The 24,823-nt window shown below is 43.3% G+C and overlaps 1 protein-coding gene across 4 annotated transcripts in view; it reads left to right on the plus strand.

Moving 5' to 3' along the window:
- Window positions 1–24,823, plus strand: part of TBXAS1 (thromboxane A synthase 1) — a 206,021-nt gene that overhangs the window by 83,342 nt on the left and 97,856 nt on the right. For all 4 annotated transcript variants that reach the window (XM_081878943.1, XM_081878940.1, XM_081878941.1 and 1 more), the window contains exon 5: window positions 3,000–3,096. In XM_081878943.1, the coding sequence (XP_081735069.1) occupies window positions 3,000–3,096 (97 nt within the window). The remainder of the gene's footprint in view (window positions 1–2,999; window positions 3,097–24,823) is intronic.

Genomic DNA, 24,823 nt, shown 5'->3' on the forward strand with positions numbered 1-24,823 from the left:
CCCTTGAACAGTGTCACCTGCTTTACCCATAAGAAAGCTATCCCAGCAATCTGGTTTGTGGGAACAAAATCTCTTTGGCTCCCTCTAGAGCCGAAGAGAAAGAACTGGTGAGCTCATAGGCCCCTCTGGCTTTTTAGACTTAAAGCTCTGTATAACACTGTTGCTTTTATATATCACAACAGTTTGGGGCTATTGCCCTAAATTAGAACAATTTTGGCACCCTCCTTGCACCACTGATTAATTCGACGTGTGCACGTGTGTTAACTGAATGGTCTTTCATAGATCTCAGCCACAGCAGTGCAGATCCCAATGGCCTTGCATCTTCTACCACCAAGAGTTCCAGGTGTCCAAACTAGCCATTCCCTCCTATGTTTCACACTATACGTGGCTCTACCTCAGATAGATCTCTTTGTTGGCCAATTGGCTGGTTCTGTATGTGGAATGACAATTTGAGATCACTGGGTGCTGAAATAGATGGGCCACTAGCCTGATACAGCAGGCTCTTTCTATGCTTTTGTGGTTAGGAAGAGAGAGAGAGAGAGATGGAGGTTCCTGAAATATTTCCTCAGCCATGAAATATGCTGTGTGTCCTTTTTATTTTTTATTTTTTGCATTCTTAAATAAGATTTTATTAAGGCCTTTCGCCATCAGAGCCGTAGCTAGGTGATCTTGCGCCCCTGGCAGAACTGTTCCGATTGCGCCCCCTAGCCATTGACAAATTACCGGTAGTTCTTCTTTCTGCCTCTCCCCCCCCCCCCCATTCAATTCACCCTCCATTTAAAACCTTTTCTTATGAGGCAATAATATTTTTATTTACAGACATATTTATGGACATATTTTTAGCCGATTTTGCGCCCCCGCCCTTGCCTGCCCACCTGGCGGGGGCTCACCTCACTACCCCCTAATTATTATTATTATGAATTAAAGTCAACCATAGTCTTCTTCCAGTCCAACATCATTAAGAAACATTCTGTCCTTATTCCTCCAAGGGCTTCTTCACTGTGATTATGTATTAAGTCATTGATCCAGAATTACTTACTTATTGTACAGTCATTAATTCACACTCAAATCCATATCTTCCAATTCTACAGAAACATGGTGTGTTTCCTAAAGGCAGTAATATGGGGGGGGGGCAGGGGGAGAAAGAATCAGTATATACGAGCCCCTTGAAGAGCAGGATATGAATAAATAAAACTTCTTCATTGCAGCAGAAGTGTGTTGTGCTCTTTGGTGGGGGGAAATCCTACTTTTTTGGGGAATTACTAATAAATAAATAAATAAATAGAATACTACTTTGCAACAAACTGGTTTGGAATGACACTTATTCGAAATTACAGAAAAAGTATATATGAACATCTGGAGTTGGATCCAGTGGTGTGGCTTAGTTGACGGTAAGGGGAGGGAAGCATTTCTCAGCAATTCCCCCCTCTCTTCTGACGCTCCCCTCCCCTTGTCCTCCTGCTAAATCTGCAGGAGCATCCCCAAACCTTCTGAAACATATTTGGGGTGGGGTAGTAGGAGATGCAGAGGGGAGGGGCGATTACCAAAAAAAACACTCTCCCAAAAAATCAAGGTCATGATGACTCTGTCTGGATTTTCTCCCCAAACGCTATCTACATCTCAGCTGCTTTTTAATTTTCTGTTAAGGGAAGGGAAAATGTAAATGCACATAACAGAGAAATTGGAGAAGCAGTCATCGTTGGAGGTGAAAGAGAGTGCTTGCTACCTTATGTTTTTGGATACATCTTTCCTCAAATGAAGATCAAACCTTGCATAAAAGCAATTTCACTGGTTTTACCTGTATATTTTTAATTCATTTGTGCTTCAGTGGGTTTTCTGTTTTCATCCTTATCCCCCCCTCCCTCCCACAAACTCAACACCTTCCTGTTAAATAACTGAATTCATCATGATGACACCGGAACATCCTATGACTCAAGTACAACAGAATAGCTTTTAACTTCATTGTAGGCTGTCACCGTCCTCAGAAAGATCTATTATGGGCCATGAGTGGAAATGTGCAACCAATTTGCTAGTTCCAATACATTTTGATCCAAATAAACATAATGTGATTCAGGTTTTCATAAAGAGTTTCATTTTATGTTGTCCGTTAAAGTTAATTTCATCCCTCTGAAATGCTGCTAAGGGAGCATCTGTGGCAGATTAATATTTCCACCCACTGACTGCAGTGTGAGAGTGTATTGGGTGCCAATTATTGCTGCATTTCCTCATGTAGCCCTAATTTTAATCTTGCTAGAATTTGGGAGGGGGTGTTGTACTGTGTTGAAGTCTTGTTTATTTGGTAGAGTCCTTTGTGTGTTTGTCTATGTCATGAGTTGGTATACTGTTCAGTCCGACTCTTCGTGACCCCATGGACCAGAGCACGCCAGGCACTCCTGTCTTCCACTGCCTCCCGCAGTTTGGTCAAACTTATGCTAGTAGCTTTGAGAACAACGTCCAACCATCTCGTCCTCTGCCATCCTCTTCTCCTTGTGCCCTCAATCAGGGTCTTTTCCAGGGGGTCTTCTCTTCTCATGAGGTGGCCAAAGTCTTCAGGAGCCTCAGCTTCAGGATCTGTCCTTCCAGTGAGCACTCAGGGCTGATTTCCTTAAGAATGGAGAGGTTTGATCCTCACTCTAAAAACCAGCATCTCTGGCATCCCCAGGTGAAAATCCTACTTGAAACCTTGGAGAGCTGCTGCCAGTCAGTGTAGGAAATATTGATATAGATGGACCTGTGGTCTGGCCCAGTAGCTTCCTATGTTCCTAAAAGAGAACCCTTTGTGGATGATTGAAAACAGGACAACTATTGAGGAAATAGAGTAATATTTGAATAATTTACTGACTGAGAGCCCTGCAGTTGAGTAAGGCAGATTAAGAATCCCTATGAAAGCCCATCTTATCGGTTAGGAGGGTGGACCTGTCTGAAATGGTAGCTTTTCTAAACAAATAGCCAAGCACAATTCTGTTCATTATTAATACAATTCTCCATTTCGTGTGCAGGTATTACATGGGTCGTCGTATGTACATTGTGGTATCTGAGCCAGAGATGATCAAGCATATCTTGAAGGATGATTTCGGAAACTTTACTAACAGAATGGTAAGTAACTCTACTTACAAATGCTGGTCTGAACAAAGACCTTGGATTCTTATCTCATTATACATGACAAAGCCATTTTTCACCTTTTCACCCCTTGCTTTTTCCTGTAAGACCTATTGCAGTCGTTAAGAGTCGTCAACAGGCTCATCACAGCTATCTGCCAATCACCCATTCCCACCACCCTTCTGAGTAATACCCCTCCCCACCTTCTCACTATATAGAAGGGTCTGGAAACTTCTGTTTCAGTGTATCTGAAGAAGTGTGCATGCACACGAAAGCTCATACCAAGAACTGACTTAGTTGGTCTTTAAGGTGCTACTGGAAGGAATTTGTTTTGTTTTTACAAATGCTAAGGTTTGTTGTTCTTCTATAAAGAACAAGAAAGCCTCCCAAAAGTACATTGAGTTGCCTTTCAGAGGCAGTTCCTCCGCAGTACTGTGTAAGGACTGCTCTGGCACTGACCCACCAGTATTTGGGCCAGGGCAGGAGACGCTCCACAGCTGGTACCATGCAATGGCTAAGAAGCCAGAGCAATTACTCATAAGCAATGAGCATTTGTGCCTCAGCCACAACTGCACTGGGTTGCTTCAGGGCCAAACTAGACAAGACACCATTTATACAATTAGCATTACTGGGGTGGTATGTGTGTGATACAGATTAGGACCCCGGTGGGGCTCTACCGAGCCCTGAGGCCCATGGCAGGTGCTAAGCCATGCCAACCCCTGATGCCGGTTCTGATTAGCGTTTGCTTTTCCCCAGTCAGTAGTAGACATCAGGTTGCATGGCCTCATTCATACAGTGGTACCTCTGGTTACGTACTTAATTCGTTCCGGAGGTCCATTCTTAACCTGAAACTGTTCTTAACCTGAAGCACCACTTTAGCTAATGGGGCCTCCTGCTGCCGCCGTGCCGCCAGAGCACGATTTCTGTTCTCATCCTGAAGCAAAGGTCTTAACCCGAGGTGCTATTTCTGGGTTAGCGGAGTCTGTAACCTGAAGCGTATGTAACCTGAAGCATATGTAACCCGAGGTACCACTGTACTTCCATTTGCTTCTAGTTTAGAAAGCACGAGGCTGAGAGATTTTCTGTTTGTTCTGTGCTTTCTAAGCCCAGGTTAGCTTCTAGTTTAGAAAGCACGAGGCTGAGAGGTTTTCTGTTTGCCCTGTGCTTTCTAGGCCCAAGTCTGTTGGCCATGCTGCTTTCCCCAGGAATTCGTGCTCTTTACTGCTGAATCAGAGCGAGCATCAATCTGCGGGAAACCCAACTGATGGGTTTTTTTTATTCAGTGGTAGAGAGCAGGTTTCCTCAGGAGAAAGCAGCAAGACAAGCAGAAGTGTGGGCGAGCCCTCGCTTTCGGCAGACTTGGCTTCAAGTGGGAGTGGGGTGAATCCTACATTGGTTTCCACCTTCTTGTTTCTCGAAGATGCAATACAGTTCTGTTCCTGCCATTTAACTTTGATTCAGCTGCCCTGGTATTTTGTCGGGACAGGAACTATGTTGTGTGCCACAGAGTCAGTTTGCTGCATTCTCTGCTCTGAAGGAGTTGTGTGTTTGAAGGGCTGTAGCCTTTTTGTTGAGTCAGCAGCAGAAAGCGTCTCTGCCCGTAACTCTGAGCCTTTGACTGCCCTCCTGCCTGAGCAATAAATAATGTCTAAAACTGCCTTGACATTGACACGGAATCGCTGTCACCGTCACCTAACTCAACCTCCCTCCCTACAGCAATCCAGTCCATACCCAAATGCCCTGAATTTGCCTGGAAATAGCACTTCTGGTACTGAGAGCTCTTTGTGTGGTTTCTCTATCTCCATTGTGTGCAATGGAGATGTTCCTTCTTCTATGAAGCAGAAAGTTGGAGGGAGGGACCAGAATATAGTTTAAATTTAGAAGGACCTACATGAGAAATAAGTTGCATAATGGCATGCCTAGTCTCTCACATTTAATATTACTTGCTTGGCCCAAAATGACAACGTTAGAGAACATCACACCCCATCCAATTGCTTTGTATAAATGCAAGCAAAAGTCTACAAATCGTAACTGTGTGTGGCAGAGAATGACATGAAGGGAGAGACAAGCGCACTCTGGCTATTAAGTAGAAGTATTTTTATGTGGCTTTTAATAAATGTGAATCTAAAGCTTTGAAAATTACTCTGAGCAAGCCCTTTCTCTGCTTATATTTAGAAATTCTGGTTGCAAGTGTGCAATATACTGTGCAAAAATTTAAAAACCACCATTCTATCATGTCCTCTCTCTCCCCCGCCCCCCCCCTTGCTGCCCCTAATGCTATGCTGATGAAACTGAGAGAATAAAGCATTCGGCTTTTCAGAATAAATGCTGACCACAAAGCTATGATAATACAGCTCATTCCTGAGCTGGAACATCCCTGCTGCTCTTACGCCAGGACTTTTTCTAAAAGAGATTGAGGGCAGCTGCTGTTTTTACAATTAAAGCAGCAGTCACAAAATTGTCGATCTGATGTTTAGCTCATGCTTTCATAAATGAACTGGGGGGGCATCCTTAGGGTTTCAGTGACAGTAGGAATTTAGGGAGACATATTTAGGAGTGCATTGGCAGCAGCTTCCAACTCTGGCAGGAACTATTGCTGGCCATAAGAGGAGTGGGATAGAAAACTTTCTATTATTATTATTATTATTATTATTATTATTATTATTATTATTCTGCCCTATACCCAGAGGTCTCAAGGCGGTTCACAGAATAAAATCAAAAATATAAAACCAGAAAATACATGTTTTTCATTTAGAAATACACCGTTTCATAGAACTTATTTATTAATTTTTGTTGTTGTTGTTGTTATATTTTCTTAAACTTATTACTGTATTTTTCGCTCTATAAGACGCACCGTTCCCCTCCTAAAAAGTAAGGGGAAATGTGTGTGCGAATGCAGCGAATGCAGGCGGGAGGCTCTGCTCAGCGCTCCCTTTAAAGAGCCGCACACACACTCTGCACGCTTTTTAAAGGGAGCGCAGCTCTTGGGGGAGCCTTAGCTGTGCACAGCCTCTCCCGGGCAGGGGGATGAAGGCTCCCCTTGCCCGGGAGAGGCTGTGTGCGGCTATCCCATAAGCCAGGACAGCAAGCGAGATTGCTGCGCAGCTATCCCACTTGCTGTCCTGGCTTCTGGGATTCAGAATCTTTTTTTTCTTGTTATCCTCTTCTAAAAACTAGGTGCGTCTTATGGTCTGGTGCGTCTTATAGAGAGAAAAATACAGTAATTGTTTCCCCCCCAAAATGTAAGTCAAAGCAACTTAAAATGTAACAAAAGTTGGGTACCACCCCCACTCTCAGCCGAGCGGTAGCTAGATTCCAGGAGGGTCCAGGCGCTCTACCAGTATCTGTGATCCTTTGGAGAATTGATGACATGGCAGAAGTTGTTCTTTAAAAACCAAAAACACCCTGTCAACAATTTTAACTGAGGTATAGTTAAACACCTCTATCCCAGGTGAGGCACTGGCTTGGAAAGGAAGCTTAGCCTGTATTTTTCCACTGGCCTGCAATTTTCCCTTCAGTACTGCAAACAAGTCCTATCATTTATTAATTTATAGGGTTTAGGGGGTCCCCCCAATCTATAACAATAACACATACTTTAAAACCAGCATAAAACTAAAACAGAATAAAATCTAAAACTCACATCCCAGCTGCTGAACCGGGTCTTGAAAACCAAGCATCACAGCATCCTTGCAGTGGCGTAGCGTGGGGGGTGCAGGGGGGGCCGGCCGCACCGGGCGCAACATCTGGGGGTTAGGGAAATCCACAGGTTAGGGGGCGCAAATCCATGGGTTAGGGGGCGCAAATTACTTGCCTTGCCCCGGGTGCTGATAACCCACGCTACGCCACTGCATCCTTGTTACTTATTGCTCAAGGCTCCACTCCACTAGCAGTGCTGTCAGACCAGGCCTTTGGGGCAGAAGTCCAGGGCCCTACATAGCAGGAGGGTCCCCCACAGAAGGTATGCAGAACTAGCATACCACATTTCGAAGTAAAATTGCTTAGCTGCATCACCGTACTCTGCTTGTTGTATCCGTTCATTCCTAAATAGCCCTTCCTCCCACTAGTTTACAGTGCAAGTTCTTTTGATAATGATATGCTAGAAAAATATAATTGTCCTAAAATAGGCTTGCGAAAGCTCAAAACATGCCTCAGCAGCTGCAGCCCGTGAAATGACTGGCTGTGCACTATGTTGTTGTTGTTGTTACTATTTATTCGCTTTACTCATTAAAGTAAAAGCGACTTACAAACTTCATTGAAGTAATAAGACCAATTGCAATAAACACAATTGATGAAAGCCTAAAAAACAAACACGTCCTTGTAAATAAAAGACAGGTCTAGCAGACTCTGACCCACCCAAAAAGAGGCCACAAATACTTAAAAACCTTTCATACTAAGGACCAAAAGTATGGAGCTTTATTGCTCACATATGTGCATATAGACAAGGTGCATAAGTGTGTACAATCACATACACCCACACCCACACCCTACCTTTGACTTCTAGAGACCCTGGGGGAAATGACTATACAGTCAAACCTCGGGTTGAAGTCGCTTCAGGTTAAGCCTTTTGGGGTTGCGCTCCACGGCGACCTGGAAGTAATGGAGTGCGTTACTTCCGGGTTTCGCCGCTCACGCATGCGCAGACGCTCAAAATGATGTCACGCGCATGCGCGGAAGCAGCGAATCACCAGACGCATGAACGCGGGTTGCGTTCGCTTCAGGATGCGAACGGGGCTCCGGAACGGATCCCGTTCACATCCAGAGGTACCACTGTACTAAGCACTATGACAACACTAACAAGGTATCCCCAAAGGGCAAAATAAGGATGGAATAAGGACAGTGGTCTATCATGTACAAGGACTAGGGAAGAGGACCCATCTTTGTTTATGGGGACAGTTGGAGGTGATTTGTGTGTGAGGGTGAGGGGAGTTAGGATGTGCTGGGTGAAGGGATCTGGGATTGGGGTGGCTCAAAGGAGCCAGGATATTAATAGGAGAGAATACCCTTATTGGAACTCTTTGACCCTTTCCTTGCTCAGAAAAATTCCATGGTATTTAGCAAATATATTTCGAACAAAGATATACTGTATTTGGTTGTTGTTTGTTTTTAAAATTGTTTTCTATGAGATTGCTTACGAGTCGGTTCATAGATAAAGTGAACCTCCCTAAAATGTTTGTGTTTTTTTTTAAAAAAATCAAAGCTGTCTGTAATCAGGAGTCAGGCCTTGGTGTGTTCATGAGAAGAATGACCTTAATCTGATAAAATGTGCACTCGCCAGAATACCTTGTTTGCTGGAAGGTTATTCAGAAGAAATCAGTTTAGTTTAATCGGATGGTCGAGTTCTCGGAAGATTCTAATTGGTTTACTACCTGAAAGAGCAATTTGGTGGTTAGGAAGGAAAAGGGAAGAGCAGATTCCATGTGGAGCAAAGTTGTGGAGCTTAGCCAGGATTTTCCAGGAAGAACTTTCTATTTCTCAGCAACAAAGGAGGGCCACAGCTCGGTGGTGGAACATCTCAGTTGCAGGGCAAGTTCAATCCCTGGCATCTCTGGGTAAGGATGGGAGAGAGCTCTGCCTGTCATTGCAGACAATTGTGAAGGATTAAATATAATTCAGCTTCCTATGTTCTTATGAATAACAGAAGATTTTTATTTCTTTTAAAGAATACCTTATAGAGCATTTAAATGTTTGAATAGTCAGCCAAGGAGAGCTAGGAAAGATAGCAAGAGTCACTGGGTTTTATTTGCCATGTTGGCTATGCTCTGACTCCATGGTCAAAGGCAGTAATGCTTCTAAATATCTGTTACTGGAAACTGCAGAAGAGGAGAGTGCTGTTGTGCTCGAATCCTGCCTGTGGGCTTCCCATAGGCATCTGACAGGATGCTAGACTGGATGAACCATTGGCCTGCCAGCAGGCTCATCTTACGTTCTTATTTATGCATATTTTTTTTATAAAAAAAGTTATACAGTTAAAATATACAGTGGTACCTCAGGTTAAGTACGGAGGTCCGTTCTTAACCTGAAACTGTTCTTAACCTGAAGCACCACTTTAGCTAATGGGGCCTCCTGCTGCTGCCGCACCGCCAGAGCACAATTTCTGTTCTGTTCTCATCCTGAAGCAAAGTTCTTAACCCGAGGTACTATTTCTGGGTTAGCAGAGTCTGTAACCTGACGTGTATGTAACCTGAAGTCACCACTGTAATTATAAAATAATAGTAGAGAGTAGGAGATAGAAAGAAGACCACACTAATCAGACAAAGTTAAAAATGTGTGCTGGAACAAGGAAACGCTGAACATTTGTCAGATAAATAAAAAAATGTGTATGCCATCAAATGCCAACAGTGTCCTTCAGCTCTCTATATTGGACAAACAGGCCAAACCTTACGCCAAAGGATAAACAGACATAAATCTGACATCAGGAATCACAAGACAGAGAAACCAGTAGGAGAACACTTCAATCTCCCAGGACATTCTATACAAGATCTCAAAGTAGCTGTTCTATTACAAAGGAATTTCAGAAATAGACTGGAAAGAGAAGCTGCTGAATTGCAACTTATTACCAAACTTAAAACCATGGAGAGACCTGGTCTGAACAAAGACATTGGATTCTTATCTCATTATACATGACAAAGCCATTTTTCACCTTCTCACCCCTTGCTTTTTCCTGTAAGACCTATTGCAGTCGTTAAGAGTCGTCAACAGGCTCATCACAGCTATCTGCCAATCACCCATTCCCACCACCCTTCTGAGTAATACCCCTCCCCACCTTCTCACTATATAGAAGGGTCTGGTGACTTCTGTTTCAGTGTATCTGAAGAAGTGTGCATGCACACGAAAGCTCATACCAAGAACTAACTTAGTTGGTCTTTAAGGTGCTACTAGAAGGAATTTTTTTATTTTGTTTTGACTATGGCAAACCAACACGGCTACCCATCTGTATTTGTCAGAGAGTATGCTATCCAATCTCCCCAGTGCAGGGTTGGAGATGTTATGACAGAGAAGGCACGTTCCTGCATTCCTGCCAAGGTAAAGGTGGCATACAGAGAAGGGCCTCCTTAGCCTGTCCTCGGTGATGGACAGTTTTGCAAAAGTATATATATATATATATATATATGGTCCTTCAGGATCTTTGGCACAAGCCATTTGGGGCTGATGCATAACGTCGTAGGGGAATTGGCAACTTCTACAAGCAATAGAAAGGGACGCAGGTGGCGCTGTGGGTTAAACCATAGAGCCTAGGACTTGCTGATCAGAAGGTTGGCGGTTTGAATCCCTGCGACGGGGTGAGCTCCCGTTGCTCGGTCCCTGCTCCTGCCAACCTAGCAGTTTGAAAGCACATCAAAGTGCAAGCGGGAAGGTAAACGGCGTTTCCGTGCGCTGCTCTGGTTCGCCAGAAGCGGCTTAGTCATGCTGGCCACATGACCTGGAAGCTGTACGCCGGCTCCCTCGGCCAGTAAAGCGAGATGAGCGCCACAACCCCGGAGTCGGTCATGACTGGACCTAATGGTCAGGGGTCCCTTTACCTTTACCTTTGGATGAGGTAGGTTCAATTCTAGGGCAGTAGATCTAAGGAATGGGCTTGCCCAGTTTGTCACCCACATGACTAAGAATACTGCAGCATTCTGTATGAGAATTTTCCCTGAATGTCATACTTCCTACAGGCAATGTTATCTGTGTTGTTTTTGCTGTCTGTTGTAGTGAACTCTAATGCAGATTTGTAGTGGTAAATTTCATACTTTCTGCTTTCTGGAAATCTACCAGAAGTGTGGTGCTCATTTCCATGTTGAAAACCACTTGCGATCCTGTTAACCTGGAACATGGATCAGGCCATGTGATGAAATCTGGGGCGGTATTGTGGGATACAGTTGTTTCCTAGGTGAATGGTTTTTTGGGGGTGGGGACAAAAGCACAAATGAGCATAAAGGATGGCAACATGTCCAGTGAAACTTGTTGGTGTTTACTGATGTGAATGAAATTTAGCTTGACATGGTGGTATATTGATCAAAAAGCCACAGTGCCATTATCCAACATCCATGATGTATATAAGGAACATTGGAAATGAGGAGCATTATAACCAGGAAATCTAATACAGCAATCCCCAGCTCTGAATGAACCCTTAGAGTAGCCCCACACCCACATATAAACGTCTCTCTCTGTGTGTGTTGTTTTTCTTTTGGTGAGGGCTACTGTAATATATATACTCTCTATATATAATTTGAGTGGGAAGGCAGTCTGGTGTGGTAAGAGTTAAGCTTTAAGTTGCACCCATCTCCCCTCCCTCCTTCATTGGGAATGAAGGAAACTGTCTAGTTGTGCTTTGACTATGCCAGATTTTCAAGGAAATCTCTTTTGAACGTTCTTCAAAAGAGTGTTTTAGGCTTTCCTCCCACTCTAATGATTTTTTGGAGCCGCTTATTAATAATTCTTTGTGCTGTGTTTGCAGCAAGAATGTGAGGTGGTTTTGGATCCAAACTGCAATGAGGTTCCCTGCTGGCGTATCCACTTTATAAAGGCGAACAAATATAGCAAACCCAGTGTTAATTTCCTGCAGGGCTAAATATATTTCATTTTTACCCATGTAATCACTAGGTAGGCAGTAATGACCTCATATTTTTCCACTTAATATACACTTGGCTAAACTGAATGCTGGACCCATATTTTTATTTTATGTTAATTAATGTAGAGTTGAACCTTGAAACACATCCAGTTCTTGGGGACAAAGTAAGAATTAGTGCATAGACCTCATTCCAACAAAGCAAGGCATTGATTTTAATTTAGATTAACACAAACATTTGCTGTGAATCATAGCTGTCTATTCAAGCCTCGTTCACCTGTTAGTAGTTTGTGTTCTGTGTGGCTCAGAGCGTTTTAGTTGCTTAGAGCATTGAATTTCCTGTGTGTGTGTGTGTTTAGTTACCAGAGACTGTTTCATTTATAACTCCTGCTCCTTTCAAGAATCCATATGATTAGGTTGAACACTTAGGCAGCAATAAAAAGAGGGGTGCAGATGTGCACATTTTTTCCATATACGGTATGTATTGATGCTATTGCTATAATATAATATATCTCACCATCATGGGGAAGACTGTGCAGGTGGCCTAAATGCCTGCTCAGTATCCAGAAACTCAGTGTTGACAGGCAACTTCAAGACCTCTGTTGCTCTTTCACCTTATGGCTCTTTAAGTTTAAACTGGACCTGGACCGGACAAATAGAGGACTGTCCCCTGTAAAGCAGCACACATGACCACACTACGTATGTGTGAAAAATGACAACACTAAACAGTTAGCACTGCTTCCCGTTTTAGTTCTCCTTTCCAAGTCATGAGCTAGTCCAAAACCAGTTTTCTAAAGGCCAGGTATAGTTATCATAGCCACTGTTAGCTTCTGGAGCTCTCAAGAACTAAATAACTCAAGCAGAGGCGGATTTAGAGCAGCGCGACTGGTTTCACTGTGCTGGGCATCAAACCCAGGGAGTGTAAAAGCCACGCTAGAAATCAGTAAAGGAACATGTCAGGAAGACAACATAAACTTTTCTCCCAAAGCTGCCTCCACGTCAAGCAGGTTGCTTAGATTTCCCAAGGGCGACTGGGCTCCAAGAGTTGCAACCACATCAGCCTTTGGCCCCAAATTGTAGTCCTGCCTGCTTCTGTCGCCTCTGGTTCAGAGATGGATGCAGTGCTTCCCTCTCTCTCTCTCTCTCTCTCTCTCTCTCTCTCTCCACTGCCATCCCATTCTGCTCTACTTGCACCAGCCTGGCCTGGCACTGCCAGCGGCTGCTTCAACTGCTCCTGCTCCCCCTTCTCTCTCTGTGTGAGTGACTGTCAAATTTGGTTGGAACTGTAACGTTGGACGGAGGGGATTAACCCTTTTGCCTAAACTGCGTCATCCATTATTTCCCCACATTCAATTTTCCACATGGGGTCAAACTTTTATATCTGACAGGCAGACTGTGTGTGTTGTAACTGAGGAAACATGTTCCCTCAGCACCATAGTCCTAATTTGTGCGCATTGTTTCTCATTCTCTCTCTCTCTCACACACACACACTGCTGCTATTAAATTAACACCAAAAAATGATGGTCGATCCTCATCATAGAACGCCTCCCATCACATCTAATTTGGCCATCGGAAATACATTCATTGTTTGTGGAAGGGGGGATGCTTGGTGTTATGTACTGAAGTTCTCACCCTGGGCCAGCATGGGGGATACTGTAGATAGTTTTCACTCAGGTCCACATATGCAAATAAGGGATTGAAAGTGACGTTCATTGATTGGATAGTTACAGAAAATGGTTACTGTTGCGTTCTAGTGGAGCTCTATATAAGCAGGCTGGCTGAACCCTTCAGTTCTGTTCTGGCCTGTGAAAAAACAAAAGCTGTTTGAAGAATTACTGTGTCGTCTGATATGTTCACCCACAACTTAACACTTTAAGCTTGTGCTTAGGTCAAAATCAGTGAGCACAATCTAACGAAAATGAATTGTGGCTAAGTGTGACTGAAAACAATGGGATGAGCTACACCTCCCAATCCAGTGTATGCTTCCTTGGATGCAAGTCTCACATTGGGTCTTACTCCAGGATTGCAACCATACTGTTTCACTATGAATCCTCTTGCTTTCAGTTGGGCCTAGTCACTGCTCAGTTTTGCCCAATGGTGCTCTCTGAACACTGGCTGGATCGTGCCCCCTGTTACACGCAAAGTTACACCATGCTTTTAGGACAACGTGTAAATGCCACTGAGCAAGGCAAAACTGAGCAACTCTTGTCCTAATTGCGAGCATCCTTAACTCTATGCAGTGGCAGGAGATCGTAAAGAGAACATTCCCATAAACTGTTCATTAATTGGACACCATCATTAAATTTCAGAAATGATTAAATAAAATCATAGTTTTAAAGTACCTGATGTATCTTCAGCCCTGCTGTCCCCAGAATATTAATTAGGTGGATGTTAAGCAGAATAAAATATACATCTTTACAACCAAATAGTGATTCAAGGCATGTAGTATAAAACAAATCTTTTAAAGAAAGCAAACCAGTCTTTACAGGTTTCGAGGTTTTCCCTTCTAAGGCTCAAGCTTCCCAGACATTATTGAGAAGTTTTTGCCATCATCTTCCGCCCTGCACCCCTGCCGCTTAAGATTAATTTTCTGATTAGACTTTAGAATATGAGAAGGTCTGTGGCTCAGTGAGAGAATGCATGTTTTAGCATGCAGAAGCTCTCTAGTTCAGCCTGCCACGTCCCATTTAAAAAGGATCTGATAGCTGCTGATGGGAAAGGGTTCTTTTTTGGACCCTGGAGAGCAGCTGCCAGTCAAAGCAGGCAGTGCTGGGTTATGGGGATGTTGCGCAATCACAAGATGAGCGCAGGAATTGCAGCCGACTTGGAAACTTTGGGGAGAAGTGCCCTGAACACAAATGCTATGAATAATCAATAGATTACATGGTATATGGAAAATTTTGAATAGATTCCGCCCTCCAAATGCTTGCTCTGTGAGGGGCAGAAAAAATGGTGCCTCTTCTGCAGGCAGGCAAGACTTCTGCAAAAGTGGATTCAGCATTGCACTGATTCTAAGGGCCTTAGGAGCCCCATGTTGGGTAAAAGATTCCTGTGTTGCAGGGGGTTGGACTAGATGATCCTCAGGGGCCCTTACAACTCTACAATTCTGTGATTTTGAGTGGCCGTTACAGAGGCACACCCAGAGACGAGTCCCTGAACCAAGATACCAGTACAGGCTGCTATGAGTGCAGATGTTCCATCAGGTACCCGGTTGGGTTTTAAATAGATACAAAAGTAATACTTCTTTTTTTAAAAAATACAATACATTAAAATAATTCTGCATTTCTTGGAATTTGAGCATAAGGAACTGGGTATGAATTAAAGGATATATGTTAAAGTGGCAGGGGGGAATATGGAATATTGTTCCACTATGTGACCATAGTGGAGAAATGTAGGATGGAAGAACCTACTATTAGCCAATGCAGAGGAATGCTGATGGGAACTATCAGAGGTAAAGCTAATTATTAATAACAACAACAATTTGGGATTTCCCCTTAGACTTCTCATGGGAAGAAGAAATGAATGACACAGTGACACTTTGACTAAAAAGAAACGTGGTTTAACAGAAAGTAGTGAACATGGATTGAATGACTTAAACAATCATTTTCTAATGCAATTGGCAGATGGAAAATCAGGAACCCCCCCCATTTATCTTTAATGTTTCTTATCACTCCCTTTCCTTTCCTTTCCTTTCCTTTCCTTTCCTTTCCTGTTCCCTTTCTCCCCCTCCTCTTTTTCTTGTCTTTTTGATTCTATCTGTTCTAGATATTATTTTACTATATTATGAAAATCATTAAAATAAAAATTAAATACGCATTTCCTTGTTTCCTGTGGCATTAGAAATCCACCCCCACCCCCTTTGAGGGATCATATTTTTCCTGCCCCGTGCAGGGCTGTGTCAGGGAAATGGATCCAGCAGATCCAAAATCTTACTGGATCCACACAGAATCTGCCCCTTTTACCCTCCTACCACCATAGGACCACCAGTGTCAGAAATTCGACAGCTACTGAGCTTTCTGTAGCTGCAACCAGTAAGCCTCCATGGGCCTTTCTTGTCCACAGATCACCCTGTCCGTCTGCAAAGGAGGGGATTTCAGAATCCTATCACCCCTGGGACGCCCTCCCAGAGACTATAGGATTGTGCTGATACTGATTTATTGTGACAGCTACTTTTGTGTACCAGGAGCTCACTTCTTCAGATGCATCTAGTCCACAAAAGCATTTGGCACAATAAATCTTTTGGGTATTCTAAGTGCCACAAGACTTTTGTTTAAAGAATCTGGCTGTATATATTGAGCATAAATTTAAATGTGTTAAGAATAGGCAAAAGACCTATCTGGTGGTTAGGTAGAATGCAATTCAAATTGTAAATCGAGCCCAATGTTCTGCCATCTAAACCAATCAGAAGGAACACAGATCGGTGAGTTGATGCCCTCAGGCAAGGGTAAATACTATTTAATCTACGTTAATCTGACCACTGGAATGAAGTTTCAGAAAGGATTACTTGTGTAAGCAAATAGCCACACTGTAGACAGAGCTCCATCCAGAACCTCAGATTGGAATCTGTCCAAAAGTGGAGGAGAAGAATTAAATTCATGAACTCAAGAGATATGTTCACAAATGCTTTAGTCCTGGGTTACAGATATAAAGCTTTGTTAATAACTTGAGAAATAGCTTGCAAAAAAAAAATAACTTTTTATCTACTCATTTTCAGTCCAGAGTTTGCTTGCTTGAACAGCGATTCAGCCAACCTGTACATGGTTGCGTTCAGAAGTTCATATGAACTAGCAGGTGATCCCAATCACAGTTTGTTTATTTATTTATTTATTTAAATAATCTACAAATTGTCCACTGTTAAAAATACCGTATACCCAGGTGTGTACAAAGCAGAAATGAAAACAAAAGAACAAGGCTAAAACAACAAAATTACATTAAATCCATCTGAAAAACCAACAGGAACAACATGCAACAATGCTATCCTGAAATGACCTGGTTGAACGATAACGTCTTAAGGTGGTACCTAAAAAACCGTGTTTCAAAAATGCAGGCTTCGATTCTTCCTGGCCCTCTGTTATCTATTATTTGGGGTTATGACTACAGAGATATTTGGGGGGTGAAGTCCGACCATCTACATAAACCCAGCATAAATAAAAAAACAGTAACAATAAATTGAAACCAAACTAAGCTATTAACTAAAAATAGTATATAAAACAGCAGCATCAAGCAACAGTAATCTCTAAAATGACACATTAAAACCCTGTAAAAATAAAAATAAAAATATTTTCAGTTGCTAATGCAAAAGAGATGGCCTGGTGGATCTTGATTGAGAAATATTCCAGAGCCATGGCACCACCACAGGAAAGGTCCCATTTCTATAGAATCATAGGATTGTAGATTTGGAAGGGACCCTGAGGATCGTCTAGCTCAACCCTCTGCAACCTTGGCATTATCAGCACCATGCCCTGTCCAACAGAGCAATAGGATATGCCTCTGCTGCTTCTTTGCTTGCACTTTTTCTTTTCTTGAGCTTGACCCTGGTCACTGGGCTGAGAGTGGGGGCCAGCTTCCCCTGTGAGTCATCTGCATTCAGATCTGGCTCCCACAGCCAGACTCATACATTCCCAGGGAGCTGCTGTTGCAACAGCATAAAGTATCCCTTCCTTGAACAACCAGTGACTTGGAGCTGTATGTGAGAAAACCGACACACACCAGATGGCAGGGTTTTTGAAACAGTAGTCAAAAGCAGGTAATCTATATTGAAAAGCAGGGTAATCTAATATTTGAAATATGATTCAGAGGAGTAAACCTCCGCAGTTCAGAGCGAAACAAAATTGTTGCCCAGGTTGCCTTAGGAATCCTCTTGCTTTTGCACAAACCCTCTTACAGGTGAGATGCTCGGGTGAAGCCATGTAACAATAGCATTACCTAAGCTGTTTTGCTGGAAACACTCTTAACATTTCACCATCTTTAAGGGGGAGCCAAGGGGATGTCTGTGACATTCGTAAATGGTTTGTAGAAGGGCCAGATTTAGGTTTGATGAGGCCCTAAGCTACTGAAGGTAATGGGGCCCTTTATATGTCCAACCGTCCTTTGTCAACAACAAATTGTCACTGTTTTTTGTGTGTTGAATATATGCTATATGGTAATTTGTGGACCTAATAAATTGCATGCAACCAGTTCATGCAGAATGTAGGCACGCTATATATAGAAATGAGCAAACCAGTGATATTTTAGGGAGCAGGCTAGCAGGTGGGGCCCATTACTTACATCATAGGAGTCCATACAACACAAAACACTTTTGCTGTATGTAGGTTTTGTTTTATTTCTTTTTTATCTTATATTTTGGAAATGTGCATCCAGGTTTTTTCCCTTTAATTTTTTTTGGGGGCCCCCCAAGAAAGTGGGGCCCTAAGCTATAGCTTGTTTAGCTTATACATAAATCCAGCACTGGTTTGTAGTCACCTTGAGGTGCTGGAGGAGACAACGCATGAGTGAAAAGCGCAGCTCCCCGTTTGCTATAGGGGCTGCTTTTGTTCCTTGTGCACATTGTTTCCTTGAGCAAGCTGGGTAGTTCTTAGATCTCAGATGCAGGCAGCAGTAAGTACTACATTGATTAGCCTGGAATTATTGCAGTTCACAAGCACTGTTGCAAGCATGGCTGCTAGCCATCGTGGCTATGCTCTGCCTACACGGCCGGAGGCGGAGGCGGTAATGCTTCTGATTCAATCTAAGGCAGCTTCCTGTGTCTACTTGTGCCATAAGTATGTACTGAAAGCATGGGTAGGAATCCAGCCCTTGAACCGTTCTTTAACCACTTAGATAGTGAGTACCACCGGGTATACAAAAATGGCTTAATAACTCCACAGAAGCCACACTGCTGATGCAACTCATATGCGTATTGCAAACAAATATGACCTCTCTTACAGCAAAATCCTCTTCGACTCCCATTTTTTGAATGCAATGGGACTGAGTTCTGAGTAAGCATAGGAGTGTAGCCAATGCAATAGTAGCAAAAAGCCCTCTGCTCAGTGGGATTCACTCCTAAGTAAGTAGGCATAGGATTCCAGCCTTAACTCACCCTACCCCACTGTAATTGAGCCTAAACAAGTGTGGCTGAAATCAAGGAATATTCTTCCATTGTTTCCATTTCCTTCTCCTTCCTCTCTTGTCTTCCTCATGTCAAATTCCATAGATGCAAAGTTAGAAATAATTGCTTTGATAATATGCATCTCTCCCTAATGGGGAAGACTGTAAGCAGGTGACCTGTGTGCCTGCTCCATCCATCTACTGTTCATGTACTCCCTGTTAATGGGCAGCTTCAGAGCCTTCATCTGACCTCCCCTTTTAGAGTTCTTTGAATTGGACTTGGACCAGTCAAGCCTTCAAACAGAGGACTGTACTCTGCAAAGTAGGACACATGGCCACCCTAAGCAATACACAATACAAGCAATAATCAAAGCAGTACATCTGTTAAAACAAGAACGTTTACACTCAGTAATAAAATGCCTGTTTAAGATAGAGCTCAACTCAGATACCCATCTGCACTATTTTCAACGTGGATCAGAATGGTCTGTGTGTCCTTCGCAGGATAGTGGACTCCAGTGGCGGGGGGGGGGGGGGCGGCACAATCCAGCAAGTCCTACCATTTGCCCTCAAAGTCCTAATTTTAGTAAAGATGCTACTGATCTGAAGGCATAATTAGGGATGGCATGCTATCTCTGTCAACTCTCCTAACCCGTCATGTGTTCACAATAACACCCAGTATATTTCCTGTACAATGTGAATGTTATTTTTTGAGTGATTAAAAATGCTTGGCTGTAATATTTGGCTGTAGTTTGGGATTGCATTATATGAAAGTTATGGCAGAAGAAGCAGTATCATCATGGAGCAGGCATATCCTGGGAGCCAGCTGGCCTTCCCGCTCTCAAGAAGAGAAAGAAATGCCTTGATGTTAAATTATTTTTGGCTGCACCACACTCTTTACTATGAGAATGTCAGCAAGTTATTCAAACAAAGGCTTATAAGCAGACTTCTGAGGGGAAACCCTCGTTAGAAAAGCACTTTAATTATGTGCTTAAGTTCCATTAGTTTCAGTAGGGCATGGAGATTTGTTTAAAGCGAAGCATGTACAGTTCAACTTCATTTGCCTGAATGGCCTGGAGGACACCCAAAACATCTGGGTAATCAGAGGTATGGGAGTGATGTTTACATTGCCTTATGGTCTCAAGAGAGACATCTAGTGAACTTGAACAAGAACTTTCCGGTTTGGATTTTGGAGTTTCTACGCGTTGCTTATATGGTTGTATTTACTTCTGTTAGTAAATTAGGATTTCGTATTTATCTAGTGCCGTCAGTGTTCTAGGTTCTGTCCAGGCGTTGGGACGTGGTCCATACCCAGAGAACCTACAACTATTATTAGGTGGACAAAGCAAGGATTCACTGATTCATTGTGCTGAAAAATTCATACACGTCCAATTTCAAATGAGAACCAAAAGCGTTTTGCTAGCCTTGGAAGGTACAGCAATAATTTGTCTCCCTTAGACTGTGGTTAATGGAAATATGATCCATTTAAGTCAAGGTAATATACAGCTAGTTTATTTCAGAGGTGGACACAAAGTAGACTGATAGATTCCTGGGTGATGTGCAATAGATTAGCAAAGGTTTCTAAATCCCAACAAAATTCACATTTTATTAGGGTTGTCATATGTCCTCTCCTCTTTTTCCAGGATACATCTTTTTCATGGGTAGAGTCATCATAACGATCCATAGTAAAAAATAGAAGTCAGCAAATGTGCCCTCTTATTTCCTTAAATAAGGCTGCTGAAACAAAAGAAACTTAGGGTAACCAGGAGACCTTTATCCCAGCTACTCTTCATGTACATTGGACCAAAAACAACAATACTGTATATTTATACACCGCCCATCAGACATGGGTTGCCCCAGCTACTCTGGCTGGCTTCCAACAAATTATAAAACCACAGTAAAACATCAAATATTAAAAACTCCCCTATAGAGGGCTGCCTATCTGTCTTCTAAAAGTCAGATAGATCTGATGGGAGGGCGTTCCACTGGGTGGGCCCGACTTCCGAGAAGGCCCTCTGCCTGGCTTCCTGTAACTTCACTTCATGCAATGAGGGAACTGCCAGAAGACCCTCAGAGCTAGATCTCAGTGTCTCAGCTGAACGATAGGATAGGGGTGGAGATTCTCCTTCAGTATTACAGGGCCAAAACACTCCCCCTCCCTCCCCTATATTATATATATCTCTGATGTTAACATTGTTAATCGTTTCAACATGTTTCATGGAAAACGATAAACAATATTTATTTAAAAGTACATTCATCCATTTATTTTACTGCATTTTCCTCTCACCCTTCCTCCAAGGTGCTTAGGGCTGCATGCCTGCATATCCTGCCCAACCCCATTTTATCCTTTCAGCCAGCCTGGGTGCAGCTAGTGAGTGACCCAATGTTTACATGCCTAAGTGTGGTTCTTAGCTTGGGCCTCTGTTTTCCTAGTCTGACAAATTTAGCCACTCTACCACTCTGGTATATATGAATCCACTAACATTCGCCCCTTTTAAAAAATAAGGTTTGTTTTAGAATCAATAATATCATTGTATTCTTTTACGATATATGCTACTGGTGCCATTTAAAATCAATGCTACTGATTTCACTTTCTAGCCTTACTTGGCTGTTTACAGTAGATAGACTCATTAATCCTTCTCTTTCAAGGCAAATAGAGATTGCCCAAATACAAAAAGTTGGCTGGATGCGGTTAGAAATCTGTTGGTATTTTTCTGCATGAGAAAATAGCCTAGTCAGTGGGGGAGCGTTGGAAGGGTTCCCCGATTCAAAGCGGAAACCTTTATCTGACATTTAGCTTCTATTGTGTGTTGGCTGTTTGCCTCGCTTTCTCAAAAGTGTTTGCTCTGCAGGTGGGTTGAGATCTTTAAAGTCTCATCTGGGGTGCATTAACCGAAGAGGCCACCCGATAAGTTTATTGATTGTTATGGTAGCTAAGAGCTATGGAGCGGGCTGCTTAAGAACAACATCAGGGTAGCCTCTGCAAAGGTCCACAACTTACAAAACCTGCTCTGTTGAAAACAGTTTGCTCATTGAGCTGGCAGGTTGGGGGGGGGGGGACTGCAGGAATGCTAAGGATTCTTGGAGCTTAAACCTAAGGGTGCCCTGTTTTGTTTTGTTTTTTACAAAAACATTTATATACCGTAGTTTCATTTAAAAACAACAACAATCAAGCCAGTGTACAACAAATAATATATAAAACGAAAGCCACATAAAATGGGAGATCACAGATCACAGGTTACTGTAACAGGGCCCCCCCCCCTTGAATTGTCTCTGTGAGCCTGGCAGCATAGAAAAGGTTAAAAATTAATACTGAAGATGCCTACTGAATCTCTGTTGGAGGAGCATTCCACAAAACCTGCCTTTCACCCCAAGGTCCCAGGGCGGGTTACAAAAATTAAAACACAACATTAAGAACAGTTTAAAGCAACTTAACAATCACAGAAATAGGATGGGTCCCAAAAATATATCTCTCAAGTGTCACAAGCCAGGGTACAGAGGTGTGTCTTCAGCATTTGCTGAAAGCTATACAGTGGTACCTCAGGTTAAGTACTTAATTCGTTCCGGAGGTCCGTTCTTAACCTGAAACTGTTCTTAACCTAAAGCACCACTTTAGCTAATGGGGCCTCCTGCTGCCGCTGTACCGCTGGAGCATGATTTCTGTGCAAAGTTCTTAACCCAAGGTACTATTTCTGGGTTAGCAGAGTCTGTAACCTGAAGCGTATGTAACCTGAAGCGTATGTAACCCGAGGTACCAGTGTACAACGAATATGCCAGATACAGCTCTGTGAGGAGGGAGTGCCACAACTTTCAGGGACGCGGGTGGTGCTGTGGTCTAAACCACAGAGCCTAGGGCTTGCCGATCAGAAGGTTGGCGGTTCAAATCCCCACAGTGGGGTGAGCGCCCATTGCTCTGTCCCAACTCCTGCCAACCTAGCAATTTGAAAGCATGCCAGTGCAAGCAGATGAATAGGTACTGCTGCGGTGGGAAGGTAAACAGCGTTTCCGTTCGCTCTGGCTTCCATCATGTTGTCCCATTGCACCAGAAGTGGTTTAGTCATGCCAGCCCCGTGACCTGGAAAAATGTCTGTGGACAAACCTCGGCCTGAAGCGAAATGAGCACCGCTTCCCATAGTCATGGTCCAGGGGTCCTTTACATTTACGGTACCTTTTTTTACCACAACTTGGAGCCTGCTGCAAAGAATGCAGCCTTGTGGGCCACTACCCAAGAAGGGAATGAGGAGCTATTTCAGGTATTTGGGGCATGATTTGTTTAAAGCCCTAAACAACACTAACATGAGCATCTTAAATTGGGTCGGGAAATGAACTGCGAAGTAGTGCAGCTGTTTTAAAACAGGGATTATGTGAGATACAAATGGAACCCCAGCCAATGTTGGATAACTAAGTAAAGCAAAACTGAGAACTCGATAAAGAATAGCATCAAGATTCTTCCTTGCTGAGGTAAATCACCTTTTCTGTCCTAACCACAAGCAGTTGATGCCTGCTAATAACTGGACCTAAGAACATCAGATGGATTAGACACTGAATGGTGCTAATAATAGTGGCTGGCAGTGTATGCAAAGCTCCCTTTCAATGACAAGTCAGATCAAGTACAAGTTAGATCAGAAATACTTGGGATGCAGCTGCACAAAATTATACTGCCTTTTGAAACTGAGCAAGCCTGTGAAACATCAGATCCTAGGAAGTGATCAAAATTAGTCAGCGACAAAACAAAGCAAAGCAGATTTGTTTGGAGAGGAGGGTTGAATTGCAAATAAGACATTGGCTGGCACAGTCCAGCCTCAAGGCTGTCGGACAAAACATACCCCAGAAACAAGAACAGTCTGAATATAGAGCGCACAATCAATGTTCAAAGTCTTTTCGCCACTGGACCCACAGCATCCTTTTAGGGTGGGTGGGAAGGAGTTTGGTTAGGAGCAGGAATTCAGAACAGACGGTACTGAAGCCTAGGAACCCAGATCAAGTTGATGGCACATCCGCAGCTGGGTCGTTCCACAAAGTGTTGCTGTTTGGCTTCTCCTCCTGGGAGCAGGGAAGATGCCTCCCTCTTGCCGGCATCAGCGGAGCACCACCTTGTGCACTTCTATTGCCTGAGGTGGGCTCTTCATCTCATAAGCAAGCCAGCCAGCTTTGATTCAAACACATTCTGCTGAGTACATGAGCACCTTTCTCTCATCACCTATAAGACTGGATTAAGGTCAGATCCAAACCATATTTTTAAAGCACATTTAATGTGCATGGCTTCCTTCAAAGAATCCTAGGAACTGTAGTTCATCCTTACAGAGCTACAATGCCCAGCCCCCTTTACAAACTACAGTTCCCAGGATTCTTTGGGGAAAGTGCTTTAGATGCGCATTGAATTTACTCTAATGGTATGGTGTGGATGTGAGTTAAGTTGCTGCATAAAAGCTCTAGAACAGCCTTCTATCTTCATATGATCACCGCTGTTTTAGGGGAGAGAGGAATCTGTAAGGAAAAGGCAGAGAGACATGCTTGTGGTAGGATTCTTTTTTGTGCTCCTTCAGGGGAAGTGGATGGCAGATATTTTAGAGAAAGACACTGAGCAACTGACTAGTCAATAAATCACCCTGACATACTAAGCCATTACTCTCTGAAGCAGGATTGTTACTTTCCTTCTGTGGTAGCTCATGCAGTTTCCTCTTCAGTGTGACATTTCTACAGTACATATCCCCCTCCCCACCCTCGTAAATGTTGTACAAAAGTGTGCACTATTATTATTGTCTAGCATCAGGGGGTGTTGACCATTAGAAAGGATGGGGAGACTGCTTGGTGGACTGGCGCAAGGCTTGGCAATGTGTTTTGGGCCTGCAGGCATATCTGCAAATGGGAGAAACAGTTGGACACACACACACACACACACACACACACACACACTCTTCTCTTAATCCTCTTCCAGCAATTAGGTAAAGGTAAAGGGACCCCTGACCATTAGGTCCAGCCGTGACCGACTCTGGGCTTGTGGCACTCATCTGGCTTTATTGGCTGAGGGAGCCGGCGTACAGTTTCCGGGTCATGTGGCCAGCATGACTAAGCCACTTCTGGCGAACC

The sequence above is a fragment of the Podarcis erhardii genome (assembly GCF_964252035.2).
Source record: "Podarcis erhardii genome assembly, chromosome: 10".
Classification (NCBI taxonomy): domain Eukaryota; kingdom Metazoa; phylum Chordata; class Lepidosauria; order Squamata; family Lacertidae; genus Podarcis; species Podarcis erhardii.